The sequence below is a fragment of the Aplidium turbinatum genome, chromosome 14, assembly GCF_918807975.1.
Source record: "Aplidium turbinatum chromosome 14, kaAplTurb1.1, whole genome shotgun sequence".
NCBI classification, from domain to species: Eukaryota; Metazoa; Chordata; class Ascidiacea; order Aplousobranchia; family Polyclinidae; genus Aplidium; species Aplidium turbinatum.
The window spans coordinates 6,212,141-6,228,750 of record NC_137485.1 but is presented as its reverse complement, the minus strand read 5'-3'; the positions used below and the strand labels follow the sequence as shown (position 1 = coordinate 6,228,750).

The 16,610-nt window shown below is 38.4% G+C and overlaps 1 protein-coding gene across 1 annotated transcript; it reads left to right on the top strand.

Annotated features, from left to right (window-relative positions):
• The first annotated feature begins 1,172 nt into the window (after positions 1-1,172).
• LOC145783513 (baculoviral IAP repeat-containing protein 7-like) lies at positions 1,173-15,556 on the top strand. Its single transcript, XM_082595402.1, has 8 exons — positions 1,173-1,388; positions 2,938-3,070; positions 3,151-3,275; positions 4,590-5,030; positions 7,864-7,963; positions 10,109-10,351; positions 11,302-11,478; positions 12,127-15,556. Exons 1-8 carry the CDS (start codon positions 1,268-1,270, stop codon positions 12,470-12,472), a joined length of 1,686 nt encoding a protein of 561 aa, XP_082451528.1. The 5' UTR covers positions 1,173-1,267; the 3' UTR covers positions 12,473-15,556.
• Positions 15,557-16,610: the final 1,054 nt, after the last annotated feature.

Genomic DNA, 16,610 nt, shown 5'->3' with positions numbered 1-16,610 from the left:
TTGTACCGTATATAACCCATGCATGTGTATTGTGTACCGGTATCTTTCTAACATTTTCAACACATACTGCAGTAAACATGCAACAAGTAAAACAGGTTATTAACTTTGACCTGACCAAAATTTCAGTGTTGCCACTAACGCAATGGTTCAAAACTTTCTTTCGGTTTGGAAATGTTGCCAGGAGCTTATTAAAATTTTGTATCTTGGTGTACTAAATTTTATGTAATGTCGGAGGCCATTTAACGACTTCTCTGTGCCCATGGCCACCAAGAGCTTAGACGCTAGAGTACCACTTTTAAAAAGTTTTTGGCTTGACGCGACAAGGGCCGACAGGATATCCAGCCCATGCCTACCAATTCAGTGGTGAACACAAACACAAGCTTACCATTAAGCCAGCCTTCGCAATATCTACTTATCAATGTTCAAACCGAACAATTGTTGGTATTACTCTCAAGCGGTTACACTATATAGTGTAATAATAGCCTCAACAGTGTTGCCAGATAAGGAATTCTGCCCTAATTTGTGAAAAGTTTAAACCTGTTGAAAACAAAAACTTGTATATATTTTGGAAATTTTGTTAATCCTGGGCAAAGATCAAAACCGTAATCTTATTCTTAACTCTAACCCTTACCTTAACCCTTCCTAACTTTAATCCTAACTCTGGCAACACCTGATTGTAACCTTGGCAACAAGTGTGGAAAAATAGCCACCTCCTAAAAAAAATCTTAGAAATTCTGACCAACAACTTCAATGTTAAGATAGTGGTAAGTTTTTATTTTATATGTATTTCAATTTTAAGATAGTGGTAACACTGTTTTATCGATGTATATTTTAAACCTTTAGGTTTTGCCATCTTTCCCTTTTGTTGGTGTCAAATTCGTATGTTTACTTTGCCGTTCTGTACATGTGAGCGCCAGCAACAAAAAATAAATTGAATTGAATTGAATGTTGTTGAAACTTCAACAGCTTCATTCAATTCTCAACTTCAATGTTGCTTCATTTTTTCTATCAATTTTATCAACATATATACAGATTATTCAGGGGATGCATTGGTTGTTACCTTTTTTGCACTTTCTTTCAGATTATTTGTACTGCTTCATAAACTTGTTGCATCATATGAACCTTACTGTCCATATGTTGCATGAGTAGTTTGAAGCTAACCACCTGATTATTGAAAGTTACTTTTCTGTGGTTTGCCCTTGCTCACTGATGCGCTTCTCATTCTAAAAGGTGTGCCAACCACCGATTATTTGTTGGCTGACATAAAATGCATCCTAAGAACAACCGTTGTGACCAAACAGAAAGCTATGAGCAAATTGAGACAGATGGAAGACCCATGAGAACTGCTGGAGATTCAATTGACCAACACAGAGTGGACATTCCTCTAGGTGATTAATATATGTTTAATACTTCCAAAACTTTCAGAAACATAAAAAAATTTATTTTATATTAGTTAACGTATTATCAGTTAATTGGTGATCATCATTAAGTTTAAAATTTACAAGTTAAACTGCAATTCTAAAAGTTCCATATTTTTTCAGTGACCTTTCTTTCAATAATTCTATTTAGGATATACATTTTTAGTTGCACATTATAATTATTAGCCATAATAACGAAAGAGTGTATAGCAGGGGTCACCAACCTTTTTTGCATGCGGGCCACTTTGGTACTTAGGAGAGGTGTGGCGGGCCGCACTAATAAAAGTTTAGGTAGGTTGACTCTTATGCTAGAAAAGAACGCATTTCGTACCCAGTATCCAGCGTTACATGTTGTTAATATTTTTCTTAGAATACCGCAGCAACAAAATTAGTTGAACAACGCTGATGCCAGGCCAAGCTCTTTTAACAACACTTTTGACTTCTTTAACAATGCTTAATAAACAGGGCCACTTGTTTTGCGCACTTATAACGAGGCGAGCGGTTTCATCAAAATATTCATCACCAAGCAAGAGTGGTGTTGTCACTTCGCTTCACAAATGATATCTTGCAATTAACAGTTTCAGTAAACAAGGAAATATTTGACACATCGCAATACAGGCAACAATAGTGACCTGCAAACATATCAGGGAAAATATGCTCCAATAACAGGGAGAAAGAAACCAGGCACCATGAAACAAACGCTTGTGGAAATTACCGAAAAAACGTTTCTATCGTAACTCATTAACAGCGTTCCCTCTAAAAAAGGAATGAGCTGGTTTTTCATCCTTTTTGTGAGAGTCTATAAAACCATCTTTCTTTGATTGTTAGTAGACAACTGTCACTTGCCGTGCTTATCAGCATGGAAAGAATTGTTGACTAACAAGATTTTTGCAGTACTAAGCCAAATATTTTTCATCTGCTTGGAAGCATAATAATTCCACTTTGTACACGTTTTAATCAACCACTGGGACAGTTTGGCTGGACATCGCATTGGAATAACTTCAAGCCACCCCCATCTAGAACTACAATCTGATTGGTCGGTGGAATCGTATGCAAAGCGAAAATATGCTTCCTGGAAAGTATTTCTTGCTTAAGAAAAGTATTTTTGGTTATACTTGTACGCTGATACCTTCCGCGGGCCGCACATAGCAGCGTGGCGGCCCCATGCGGGCCGCCATTTGGTGACCCCTGGTGTATAGCAATGTTACAAACCTGACTGATTATTTTAAATTTATGATCATTTTATTGTTTTTGTTGATATGTGTTTGGAAGGAAAACAAAGTGCTGCTTGCAATATGTGATACCGCATCTGCAAACAATCATTGATCAGAAATAGCAAAATTTTGTAAGATTTAAAATGCGCACAAGACACTTGTTTGTGTGGTAAGGTCATTAAAGTGTATACAATTATCCACATTGCATAGCTGTTTTTAACTACAAAATATTTTCTGGTTTGCAATGTTATAAAAAATGTAAATGCATAAATAAGATAAAGTTGACTGTTATTTGAATGGTTTAGGAAATACCAGAGATGAAGCTTACAGACTGTTGACATTTAGAGGGCTCCCTATCAGTAGTTCTCTCAACCCAACACACTTGGCAGCACATGGTTTTTACTACACTGGAATTCGTGATAGGGTCAGATGCTTCAGGTAATTTATAAGATTTTTACGTTAATTTGAAATTATTTGGTATACTTTCAGTTGTCTCACTCTTTTTTATGTTATTTTAGTTGTGGTCTGCCGGTTGAAGGGTGGATGCCAAATGATGATGTTACATCACCACAGTTACATTCTAGTGACTGCAATTTTATCAATGGACGTTTCACTAACAATGTTCCTATCCTTGATTCAAATGGTGAGTTGTTTCATGCTTAACAGCTATTAAGAAACTTTGCACCACAAAATTTATAAAACTAACTTGGGATTCTTCATTTTAATTTTTATATTGTTATTTTGTGCAGTGTGCACTTGGTAACCTTAATACACAGGCCATGCCAAGTTGCCTACTTACACCACTGGTAATCAGAAAAGATTTATTATCTTTTTAAACGTAGTGTTATGAGTTTTACAGTGATTTGAGATTCAGTGATCACACTTTGGCAAATTGGATTCTCAAAACTATCATTTCAAACAGATAGTAAATTTCGCTGAGCGCTCAAAATCAAGATTACATCGGCCTTTATCGGAAGGCCTGTGTATATATATAGACCGCTATGAAGGTGCATATACATTACTTTTGCACATGGAAAACCTGTTTTACATTCAATTAAGCTTAGTGTATCATATGCACTGCAGTGAGGCAGACTATCATAACATCTAAACCAGGGGTATGCAAATTGTGGTTTGTGAATGAGCCCAGATTTGGAATTGAATATGCGCAATGGCACAACTTCAGTATCACAACAAGTTTAATCAGTTGTTATGTCTAGTAAAGTAAACAATAAAAATACTGTATACATATACAACACTATATATACAGCATTAATCCAACTAACTCGACTCTTGATGGGGTATTGAAAATAACTGTTGAGAGTGTTGAGTTAAGCAATCTCTTAAATTTTCCATCAAAATATGGCAAACCAACCAATAACCATGCATAGTTTTTGCTTTATGCAAACGCCTTTGACGTAAGAATGGTTTCATGTTTAACGAAACTTCAAGTAAGTCGGCTGAGCATGTTCAAAATTGCTCAAGTTCTGTCACAAATTCAAGTTGGTCAAATTGAGCGCCGAATTTTATGGTATTTTTTATGGCAACTCGATAAATGTGATAGACCTAATATTTTCTGTTAGGCTATCTGGCAACATTGTAAGTAGACATAAGGAAACAGCATAGTCATTTATTACTTGAACAGTCTCATTCAACTGTTTAACGCAACTGTGACTTACAGGTTCATATGGTTATGATTATTTGGCGAGGCAGAGCTGGATACCAAGCTTCACAAACCTAATTTAACCTTTGAATTTGTAGCTCTGCCTATTTTATCGACTAGCATATGTCATAGGACGAGAGTGAGACATACAATCTGTAATCTTTTGTTTCAATTTGATGTTAGTTATAAGCTACATCTCTTTTTTAGCACTAGAACAGCACTGCAACAATTCAATAAACAACCTCTTGTGCAGTGTACTCCTTTTAACAATACCTCATTGTGTATTTCTTTTCATAGGAACTTGGTCTAGATTTCGAGGAGTTTGCAGCGACTGGGATACAGAAACATCTTCTGCACAAACTCCTCCACAATCATCCATGAGACCAAGGTCACGACGTCAAGCTAATGTTTTGGCGCAAAGACCAAGCACGAATCCTTCCTCCTCCAGTACAAGTGGTTTGAATCAACACCAACCAAATCGCTCATCTTCATCTGTTGCAGTGCCACGTTTGTCAGGGTACAGAAATCCAAATCCCATTTCTCAACCAGAAAGAAGAAGCGTGGTGTCTTGTCCTTCCAACCAATCAGCTCTTTTTCGCTGCTTGCATCCATTCACTCCTGAGATGCGATCATATGATGCAAGATTGCAAACGTTTCTCAGGAACTTAGATGTTTGGCCACAGCATCGGATCAGAGCAACTCCGCAAGACATTGCAGCAGCAGGAATGTACTACTTGGGTGAGTTAATCGGGTCTGCTACTATTCGGTGAGTCCGATTCGGTGAGAGCCTTTTTCGGTGAGAGCCCTATTCGGTGATTTTTTTGAATTTTTTTTTGAAAATTATTGGGTACCCTAGCCTAATTATCATTGCCGTTTTTACATCGTTTTAACGTCGCTAAACGTTGAAATAAGACCCTAACCCGTAACCTTTAACCCCCAACCCTTAACCTCCAAACCCCTACCCCCAAACCCTTAACCCCCAAACCCTTAACCCCCAAACCCTTAACCCCCAAACCCTTAACCCCCAAACCCTTAACCCCAAACCCTTAACCCCCAAATCCTTAACCCCCAAACCTTTAACCCCCAAACCCTTAACCCCCAAACCTTTAACCCCCAAACCCTTAACCCCCAAACCCTTAACCCCTAAACCCCCAAACCCTTAACCCCCAAACCCAAAACCCCCAAGCCCTTAACCCCAAACCCTTAACCCCCAAACCCTTAACCCCAAACTCTTAACCCCCAAACCCTTAACCCCCTAACCCTTAACTCCACAAACCCTTAACCCCCAAACCCTTAACCCCCAAACCCTTAACCCCCAAACCCTTAACCCCCAAACCCTTATCCCCCAAACCCTTAACCCCCAAACCCTTACCCCCCTAACCCTTAACCCCCAAACCCTTAACCCCCAAACCTTTAACCCCCAAACCTTTAACCCCCAAACCCTTAACCCCCAAACTCTTAACCCCCAAACCCCCAAACCCTTAACCCCCAAACCCTTAACCCCCAAACCCTTAACCCTTAAACCCTTAACCCCCAAACCCTTAACCCCCAAACTCTTAACCCCCAAACCCTTAACTCCCAAACCCTTAACCCCCAAACCCTTAACCCCAAACACTTAACCCCCAAACCCTTAACCCCACAAACCCTTAATCCCCAAACCCTTAACCCCCAAATCCTTAACCCCCAAACCCTTAACCCCCAAACCTTTAACCCCCAAACCCTTAACCCCCAAACCCTTAACCCCCAAACCTTTAACCCCCAAACCCTTAACCCTCAAATCCTTAACCCCCAAACCCTTAACCCCCAAACCCTTAACCCCTATCCCTATAACGGCAATGATTAGGCTACGGTACGCAATAATTTAAAAAAAATCACCGAATAGGGCTCTCACCGAAAAAGGCTCTCACCGAATAGGGAACTCAGCGAATCGGACTCACTGAATCGGGCCATTCCGGAGTTAATCAAGGTATTCATGGATTGTTTTATTCATGAGGCAAAAAAGTTGATATCAGGCTTGGTTTAAGTACTGATTGTCATATTGGTGCTTGTTAATGCAATGACATCTTATTTTGTTTAGCGTGTAGTATGGCTAAAAGTTAAGATGATATCGGGTCTTTGGAAAAAAACAGTGTTCCGCCATTACACTTTTTGTTTTTATGCTGACAAGGTCTTTTGCTACACTGCGCAGTGTGCACGAGATACTAGAAAGTAAAAATAACCTTATCGAATAAACCAGGGGTGTGCAACCTTTATTACAGGAGGGCCAGATATAAATAACTGGGTGAAACCGCGGGCCGCACGTTTATTTAACATATGATTTCTAGTAGTTGCAGGCGCAAAAAAGTATTTTTTTTGTTAATCATGTTATTATGGCATTATTAGGGGTTATCTCCTTGCAGAAATAATAAGTTAAGACGGATAAATTTCTGAAGAAAACCGCCATTCAATTTTATTGTCACACTGTCCTTTTAAACCAGTTCAGTGAGAAGTTTGCAGCTGGCCTATGTCACCGACGGCTTTTTCTAAATTTACCGTACTTTAACGGAAGTGTTTGCAATTCGAAGTCCATTTTCCAAGTGTTTGTCTGTCAGAACCGATCGATAGGGAGATTTCATGACGCCCATTTTAGAAAAAAATTGTTTGCACAAATACGTTGAGCCAAAAAGAGCCATTTTTGAAGCAATGGATGTTTTCCAATGTGAAAAGTCATCTTGGTTGAGATGTTTTCTGTAAAAATCGCCAAGATTCATTTCTAAATACTTTGCTTCTAAATCCGTTTTCTCTTGAAGATCAATCAGTTCAAGTTGGATATCATCAGGTGCTTTGAATGGCGAAGAGAATATACCAAACAAATATTCATGAGATTTGAAGTCCTTGAAATGAGCCAAAAATTCATACAACAATTTTTCAAATTTAGTTTTCTTCTCAGGATGCATTCCATAGTCTCTCAAAGTGGAAAAGATTTTCTGTCTGTATGTGAGCTTTCCAAAGTCGTAATTTGTTCATAAAGCCTTTTATGTGACCATACATTTTTACGTTCAAAATAATTAAACACAATGGATTAGCGGTGGCGGTGGAAGATTTCTAAAATGGTTTACAGAAGATGCGAAATCTATAATAATCTACTCCACAACGAATTGTTCACACGTACCAGATTAAACTAAATTATAAACACGTTTTGCGGGCCGCACACAATTCAAAATTGGCACATCTTTGTGGGCCGCACAATTTTTCTTCGCGGGCCGCACGTTGCACACCCCTGGAATAAACTATTCGGAAAACTTGTGTTGTCAGTATTAATTGAGTAAATGTACCGCTCATTTTTAAGGGGAGTCACGTAAATTCACCGAGACCTTTCTTTATGAACAATTTTGTATCTAATAGTGATTGTGGTTTGTTGATTGTTTTTGTATTGCTTGGTGTACTTAAATTTGCTCTTTTTTTCCTGTGCAGAAAACGTTATTCCTTTCAAGTGTATAATATTGGAGCGGAAAGAACTTTATTTGCCGTGGGCCGTGGCAATTGTGTACATACTGCTCATTCTTTATACTAACACAAACTATTTTCTCAGGCGAGAGAGATCGTACCCGATGCTGGTATTGCAACGGAGCATTGCAGAACTGGGACCGGGATGACGATCCATGGGAGGAACATGCAAAGTGGTTTCCAGCGTAAGTGCCATTGTGCCTGGATCAAATGGCAATTTGAAATCACACCATAGAATGTTGAATTGATTTTGGAAAATTTATAAAGATCGCCAACCTGATTTCAAAAATTATGTAATGTGTAACTGGATAAGAGTTGACCAAATTGTGATTATCATTTGTCAATCAGTTTGGTTAAATTTCAAACTAATTTATTTTTAAACCTTTAATAACTCCGTGATTTCCAGCTATCTTTTGTTTTTTTTGAAAGAATAAATTAACATAAAAACTTTTCCAACTCTGTCCAATGTTCATTGAACTTTTTAAAATTAGGTTCAAAGCTATCTCATCATTTTGGCGCAATCGTGTAAAACAAACTATTCAAATAAAATGACTTGCGTTCTTCTGGTGACCATACTAAGTTACCACCTGATGTTAATGATAACCAGTTTTTGTTTTCGACGTTTCGTCAGTCAGCACGGCTGACTTTATCAATGGGCTGAAGTAGGTAAACACAACCTGTTCAGCAACAAATGGCACAACAAGACAATGTTTCGCCCCCTTGATAAAGTCAATCGTGCTGACTGACAACACGTCGGTAAGAAAAGCTAGGTATCATCTTTAACATCAGGATGTAATCTAGTAGCCTATAGTCACCAGAAGAACGCAAGTCAATATATTTATCAAAAGCCTGGTGAACACTGAACAGCCTCTCTCTGGATTTAAGCTTTTAAGGTGCACATTTCAACAGGGACAATAGATACCATCCTACCAAGGAATTTATTTACACACGAGTCAGTGAAAATAAATTCCTTTGCATTACAAGACATGTAACCGAGTTGTTCATATCAAGCATTGTGGGTTTGACACCACTCGGAAGATATTTCATTTTCTTGATTGTTGGTAGGTGCAATCCTAGTTTTTGTTTCAACACAAAGCAGTTCAAAAGGAGAATCCAAAAATGATATAAAAATGGAATGTTTGAGGACTTATGACACTAATTAATTAAAAAAAATTGGTATGCACGCAAAATAGGGTAAAATTCTCAGGTGGCACACTTTTCTTTATTTTATGATCAAGATGACTGGTTTTCTTCAACTGCATAAAATTTCAAATGGATTCTAGGTTGTCACTGACTGGCAAATGTTATAACACGTAGTAGCTAATTTCAAGATAATAACTGCTGCTCATGTGCTATTTTTGCTTTAGATAGCTTGTTTAAGAACTTACCTAACTACATTTAAAAACTTTTCATAGCAGAGTAAAGATATTGGATAGCCACCCTAAAGTTTGTGTGGTGGCCTAATCGGTTCAGTTCATTTCTGATTTCCAAAACTAAAATAATACTTGCCATAACAAAGCATGGGTCTATAAAACGGTATTAGCGACAAAACCAGACATTCCTTTTGAAAGATGAGTAGGTAATCGCTATAATCCAGTTCCATTTTCCTGGCAAGCAAATCAGTATTCTTTTGACCAGTTTTACGTGGAGTTGTGCAAAAAAAGTAGTCATACTAACTAGGCCTATTATGTTTGTTCAAACGAAAATTAGGTTGATAGCCTATCTATTGACCTTCTTAAAACATTGGTCTCCACAATTTCGTTCCGTGTGAATACACAAAATGGGATGACTTTAAACTTAATTTTAAAGCTTCAAAGATCAGGCATTTCACACAGTTTTGCTTTCCATATTAATCTATTCTTTCAACAACAAACATTGAATTCTATACCTTTAAAAAGTACAAAGTTATTTAAATTTTAACTATAAGAGTGGAAATTTCTGGATAAAAGCACTTTGAAATGCAGCCTGTATAGTATTTTATATACTCAAAATTTCATATAACTTTACCAATTCTTGTCCAATTTCAGAAACTCATATTTTTTTAGTCAGGTTGGTTGGCTTTAGAAGCTTGCTAAATTTTAATTCAAACTTCCATGATGTATGATGCAGCTTAGATTACGACATGGAATGACCCAAGTACGTCAGAAACTATAAAAAGATAGTTGAAATGTAAATATTTGATTTGTTTGCATGGTAAGCAACATTGCCTTAGTGTTTACAAACATGTCGTCAGTACTGACTAATCTATATGTCAACATCTTATCATCTACTTTCTCAGTTTTTCACTAGTCTGAGTGTTAAGGTAAACATGCAGACCATGTTTTCCGCAGGTGTGAGTATGTGCTGCAGCAGAAAGGTCGAGAATTTGTTCGTGCAATCGAAGCTCAGCATCCTAATTTGAGAAGACCTGTTCTACAAGCTCCTCCTCGGGTTTCATCTGCTCTTCCTCATGCTCCATTTGCTCCTCCTCCGGCATTACCTCCTCCAGCTTCATCTGCTCCTCCTCCGGCATTATCTCCTCCAGCTTCATCTGCTCCTCCTCCATCACATACTTACACACAGTTGTGGCCCAGGTACTGAAAGGAATGTTTCTTTTAAACCCTAGGATGTCATTCTTGCAAATAGATTTACATCTTGTGTCGTTACTAAAACAAACATTTTGTGGATGATAAATTATTATTCAAACCATAAAGATCTATACATTGGCCATGTAAACGTGCGAGCTTCAAATTTTGGTGGAAGCCGATCTGCGCTTAATAGTACTCAGAATCGCCTGCACAAATTGGTACTCTGAGTAGTAGTTGACAGTCTTTGTAGATATTTTGTTTAATTTTAGGCTGCTTTTGTCCTATTTTACCATACAAATATTGGACTAGATTTTATTACTGGTGTTGGAAATCCGAAGTGTATCTGGCAAGACTGGTAAAAGGGAAAGATTTGTCATTTTTTCAAATGAAACTAAAAGTTTCTCAGTGATCTGAGATTCAGTGATCACATTTTGGAAATCTGAATTCTCAAAACTATCGTTTCAAAGAGAGATAAAGCACATTTAGCCTAGAGTTGAAAATCAAAAGTAAATCGGTCTTCAGTCATTGTTACAGGTTTGCACAAGGCCTGTGTGTGGTTCAAGCCCAGTATGACAGATCGCCATGTTAGCAACGAATTGTCTTCAACTTTCCAAGAGAAACTTGATCTTGTGCTTCGCCTTGATAGAATTGAATCTTTGAAGCATAAACTTTTTTATAGAAACGAACGCTTTTCGTTTGTGGATGAAAGCTCACGATTTCATGTTACCGATAACATGAGTTTTCAAAGCTTGCTGAAAGTCATACTGACACAGACAGCATAATGTCACTCAAGCATATCTACGTGTTCTGTTCTAAACTGCCAACGCGCGACGAATTTGGAATCTCATAAGCTCAACGAACCACTGTCCTGCACCTGGTATTAATGCTATCGTAATATTGCCGTTTTCAATTATTTCATTGATTAATTGTACTTCTTAACCATTTTTTCACAATAGCTCTCGTTCGGCAACTTCTACCGCTCGCAGCAGTGGAGGACCGGAAATAGTGGACCCCAGGGAGGAACTCCGCTTGCGAAACCGAACAATAGAAGAGGAAATGGCGTCATCGGGTGTTGTTTCCCGCGCTCGTCAAATGGGATTTGAGGATAACCAAATAAAAGCTGCGTTGATAAAGTAAGTTTGCTTCTAAAATGTTCTTGAGACAAGACATTTCATTAGTACACCTTTTGTTATTCTGTGTTAGCAGTTACTGTGTGACTGAATGGTTTGAGCGTCTGACCGGCACTCCATGGGTCCCCGGTTCGAAACCTATCTAGAGCATAGTAGTGTCTGAAGAGCACTAAAACACATGATAATCTTTTTTCATAAACTAAGAAAGCTTCTTTGCAAGATTGTAGAGGCCTTGAACCACTGACGCGGACCCGGTCATCTAGATTGACAGTGGAAAGTTTCCTCTTGTCTGGGAATTATTTCATCCACTAGGTGCCGCTGAACGCAGAGCAGTCCTGCAATGCGGTGCTCAAGCGCACACTCAGAGAGTCGAACCAGCGACGCTTGATCTTGCCGCTTCTTCGTTCTCATAATTAAGCTTAACCAACTGAGTTGAAATTGGTCAGACGACAAAGTTGGCGTATGTCTTGCTAGATCAACAGGCATAATCGGTCAAAGTCTTGATCTTTCAATCGGAGCCAAAATCTCCCTGGAAACGCCCGCTGTGGAATACCGCCATAAATTCGGGAGCTGTGGTGTCAATATTTTGAATTTTAGAAGCCATAGTGTAAATGTTTTGTTGAACATACAAAAATTAATTATCTTTTTTAGACAACATGCGCTAAACAATCAAGGCTTTTCGAATTTGGAAGCTCTTGTGGAGATGATTCTCTCTTTGTCTGAAGAAGATGTTAGTGATGAAGAAGCCTCTCTTCCTCCTATTACTTCTATGCCATCTTCTTCATCAGCATCACCTTCTTCTGCAACATCCGATGTCCTCGAGTTGGAAAGCCTAGAGAAGAGCAGGAGATGCCAAGTTTGTCGCCGTAACCTGATTCAGGTTGTATTTTTGCCGTGTGCGCACTTCGTTTGCTGTGAGGAATGCGGAAGAGAAATGGACGTTTGCCGCATCTGTCAAACACCCATCAGTGATCGTGTTGTCGCTTCTCGCACGTGATCGACGTGCGATTCAATGGACGTCTCATTCCAAAGATCAATAGCATATGATGCCGTGCCATTAAGTCGTTACTTGCTCGGTTTAACTCTGCAGTTTTTAACCCCTGTTGGCTTGTACCCCACTAAAACTGAATAAAGTGAGCGGTGGTTTTTAAACATGTCATCATGAAATGGATTATTATTTGGTTTATGTTAAACTACACAGTCTATCAACACAAAAAGTAAAAACAATGCAAACATCAAGTGATGAACTAAATGTTGTACCTACTACAGTAACTGATGATAGTACAGTACTACAGTAACGATCAGAACTGATGAACTAGCCTTCATATTGTGCCTGCAGCGATGGGAACAGAAGGCATGAAGGCTGAAAGGGTGTGCCACTGTCTGCAGCTATAGACAATTGCAATAGTGTGTGAAGTAATCAGAGTGATAAAAACAATCAGATACTGTACATGGCGCTACGTCCAGTATGTCAGAAAGCTTGACGGAGTAATATGAAACTTGCTTTCGATCTGCAATAGTTCTGTACAACTCAGATTGTTTTTATCACTTCAGCCTTTAGTCTCCTGTTCCCATCGCTGCAGGTACAATATGAAGACTAGTTCATCAGTTATGGTAGGTACTGTACTACTATCAATCTATCATCAGTTACTGCAGTAGGTACAATATTAAGTTCATCACTTCTGATATTTGTATTGTTTCTGTCAAGCTTTTTGGCATACTGGACATAGCGCCATGATGTGGGCCATGGCGCACCGGTTGAATTACTTTATCAGCCAGGACATTACAAGTACTTTGCTCTTTCTGTATAATCTCTGTATTTAAGATGTTGCAAGTGTTGACTGTGGGTTGTACCTTACGCGTGCCATTCAATGCGAGTTGCAGAACTTTCATTCTTGCCATTTTATGGCAAGGTCGTGTTTCTGGGGTTGTTGAGAGAAAAATGTTTTTATTGTTACTTTGACGTGTGTGAACGGTAGCACTTCTGTCGTGGGCTGTTCGACAGCAGCGGCACTTGTAAGGAGAATGTAATGGAGCATTCTGTGTTCGGTTAGTTTTTAACCACTGCTCACGGCAACTTTCACAATCATAATGTTGTTTGTCTTTTAGTTTAAAGGAAGCAGAAAACTTTGATCAATTCAAAATTTGCTTAAAATTATTTTATTTCACTAAATGCTTATTTAAATGAATTCTTGTTTGTAGTATGGATCGACGTCACATAAATGCTGTTATTAATTATTATCATTACTATTACTGACATCTCACTCAATCCAACGGTGTCTTGGTTGTTGTTTGATAGGAAAGGTGTATTGATAAATATTGAGATGTAGAAATACCCTGACAGCAAAATCCGTGGTTTTTATTTTGATTCAAATGTAAAAGTGACGGATTTTGCAGACTAGGAATGAACGTTACCGCTCCAGCTTGCAAAATTGGTTCTTTGATCCTTTGCTGCAAATGTTGAATCAATGTGAAAACAACAATTTTGCTACTTGCAGCGCAGTTTTTGTCACTGCAAGATGATGGTAGGAGTGTTGTGTTGATTGATTTGAAGTTGATTATTTTGCGTTCTACATCTATATCAACGTCTGCAGACGTTGAATCAGTGTAAAAAAGGATGATTTGTTGACTGGATACGTTTCGTCATGGTTTCGTCCCATGCTGGCCATTCAACCATCGTGCGTATGCTGGTTGTGGTATTTTGAGATTAAGTCACTTCGAGCATTGGTTTGTCCATGACGCGCATCAAAGCAACTCAGGTCGCCATAAGCATGGTTTCACATCGCTTTAAAGTTATCTGGCAAGCAGAGCCAATGCTTTGGATTGGACCAATGCTTTGGATGTCCATAAAAAATATCATGTTGTATCATACGCATGGCCTTGTGACTCATCACATGAATGATAGCTCAGTGTATCACATGATTTTTATCATGGAAGTGCTGTCATTACAGGCAAAAATGCGGTGAATTTGTGAGTTTTTTCAATGGCATTGTATAGCCATTAGCCAAGCATTGTCCAATCGTTGTTACTGTCTTCAGCTCACGTTCTTGGCGATCTGTTCGATTTCTTTTCTACTTTCAGCATCTGCAATCGTGTTCGTATAATTGCGCTAGGCAAAAGGAATTCTTGCATGTTGGCGTTTCCATTCTCTGTTTCAGTATTGTTCACAATCTTTGTCAGTTAAATGTCCAGACAGCAAAATCCGTCACATTGAATCAATGTATAAAAGGCGAATTTTGCTGTGTGGGATGGATAGTGCACTTTTCAGTTTTTTCCATAAAAAGTTCAATCTTTAATTTGTTTTTGTTTGAGCTTTTTAGCTTTCTAATTGTCATATATCTTAATCTATTCTCATCAATTTATTGATGTCGTTTATTTTGAATTCTTTACTGATTACTTTGTAAGTCTGCCGTATGTCTTTGTAAGTCTGCCGTATTTGCTTTGAACAGTTGTTGAAATTGTTCTTGCTTTAAATTTTAAGTGTGTTCAAATTTGGTCCGTGTGCACGTGTGGTTCGATACGGATATTTTGTGCCAAGGAGTCGAACTTTGATTAATCGGCGATGTCAGTATACAATTAAATTTGTATTGGAGCAAGTGTCGAAATCGTGCAATGTGCCAAAGGTGCACTTGAAGCCTGTCATACTCTCATTCGCCAACTAACGTTAAGTTCTATGCAACATTTATAGAAAAAAATAAATCAAAAGATATCCCTACGTTAATTGCTGTGTAAGTCAACATCTGTAACAGACAGCAAAATCCGTTATTTTTATATTGATTCTACGTGTAAAAATGACACATTTTGCTGTCTTTGACATAATATTTGGAGCACTTTTACCACCTGTACATACTGCGTCTGTGAGTATTGCGCTATAGAGCCAGCAAATGATGCACAGTATATTCTTTACCCTTTTCGGAAAAGAAACATTGGACTTTAAATCCGGTGTGTTTGTTTTACTAGAACGCCATCCTGTTTGCTCCAGTAAATGTTTTTTGTTCACTTTGTCATTCTCGTTCTATTTTTGCATGATGTGATACTGCTGTGTAGTTTAATAGTCTAATAATGCTCAATAAAACCATCCGGGTTCATATCGTGCAATGCAAAATTAACATTTTGTTAACGGATCAGGATTGATAAAGATCTGTCTTTTATTTTATCCGCATCCCAAAACCCGTGAATTTCTGTGAGCTCCCGAATATAAAAGCGTGAGCTGTTTGTTACAAACTCAAGAAGGGATTACGATTCAAACGACAGACAGATGGCAAGAGGTCTCATAGTTTAACGCAGACACTTGTATGAAACAACTTGAACAGAGTTTGCAGACATCTTAGTAAAAAGGTGAAGTAAGGTGGTGATACGGTGACGGTTTCATAAACTACACTTCAGGGCATATTGGCAATCATGGCTGTTTGTAATAAAAACATTTCGAAAATTTTTGTAGAGGCTTCGACTCAAACTTTGAAAGTTAAAATACGATGCGATTAAGCAAGTCACGTGGGAAAGGTTTGGAAACACCAAGAAAATTTACATGCTTCGTCTAGGTTTTGAGGGAGCACATTCAGCTTAGATCCATCACTGACTGCAGAAAGCTGTTGAAAATGCTTACACATGGGTCGAGAAAAGTATTGCACACGTGACGAACTGACGATATTTGCTCTTATTTTAGTTCTTTCGTAATCTCCGACAAATCCCAATATTGTCGTAGATGCTTTAAAGACAACGAACCCCATCTTTTTCTTAGTTTTCGCTATGCCTTCTGTTGTCACGCCTTGCTGAGTTTAACCGATCCAGTAGGCCAGTGACGTTCGGTGGCTTAAACCGTTGGGAAAGCAACTTGGAAATATGATGCAGCAAGGTAGTAGGCACGAAGGGCGTAACCGTCGGGCGAAAGGTCCCCCAGAAATTTTTGAAAACACTTCCAATTTGGTGCGCTCTGAGAGCATTTCCAAAACAAATAAAAATCTGTCAAATTGTGCTTCGCCTATGTCGTGATCATACATCCATTTACTGTTTAGAAGTCATGAACAATCTTAATTTTAACGATGCAGGACCAAAATCCTGTGTTAGACATGGAATAATAGTTGTCTAAATATTTAATTCGCTAAGTTGTCTTAATTCGTCATGAATGTTCATTC

Bases quoted from the DNA above. Each gene is read 5' to 3' on its own strand.
- LOC145783513 (XM_082595402.1), top strand. From the start codon at position 1,268: ATGCATCCTAAGAACAACCGTTGTGACCAAACAGAAAGCTATGAGCAA. The intron at 3,071-3,150 runs GTAATTTATAAG...ATGTTATTTTAG, and splicing joins GATAGGGTCAGATGCTTCAG to TTGTGGTCTGCCGGTTGAAG. The intron at 7,964-10,108 runs GTAAGTGCCATT...TGTTTTCCGCAG, and splicing joins CATGCAAAGTGGTTTCCAGC to GTGTGAGTATGTGCTGCAGC.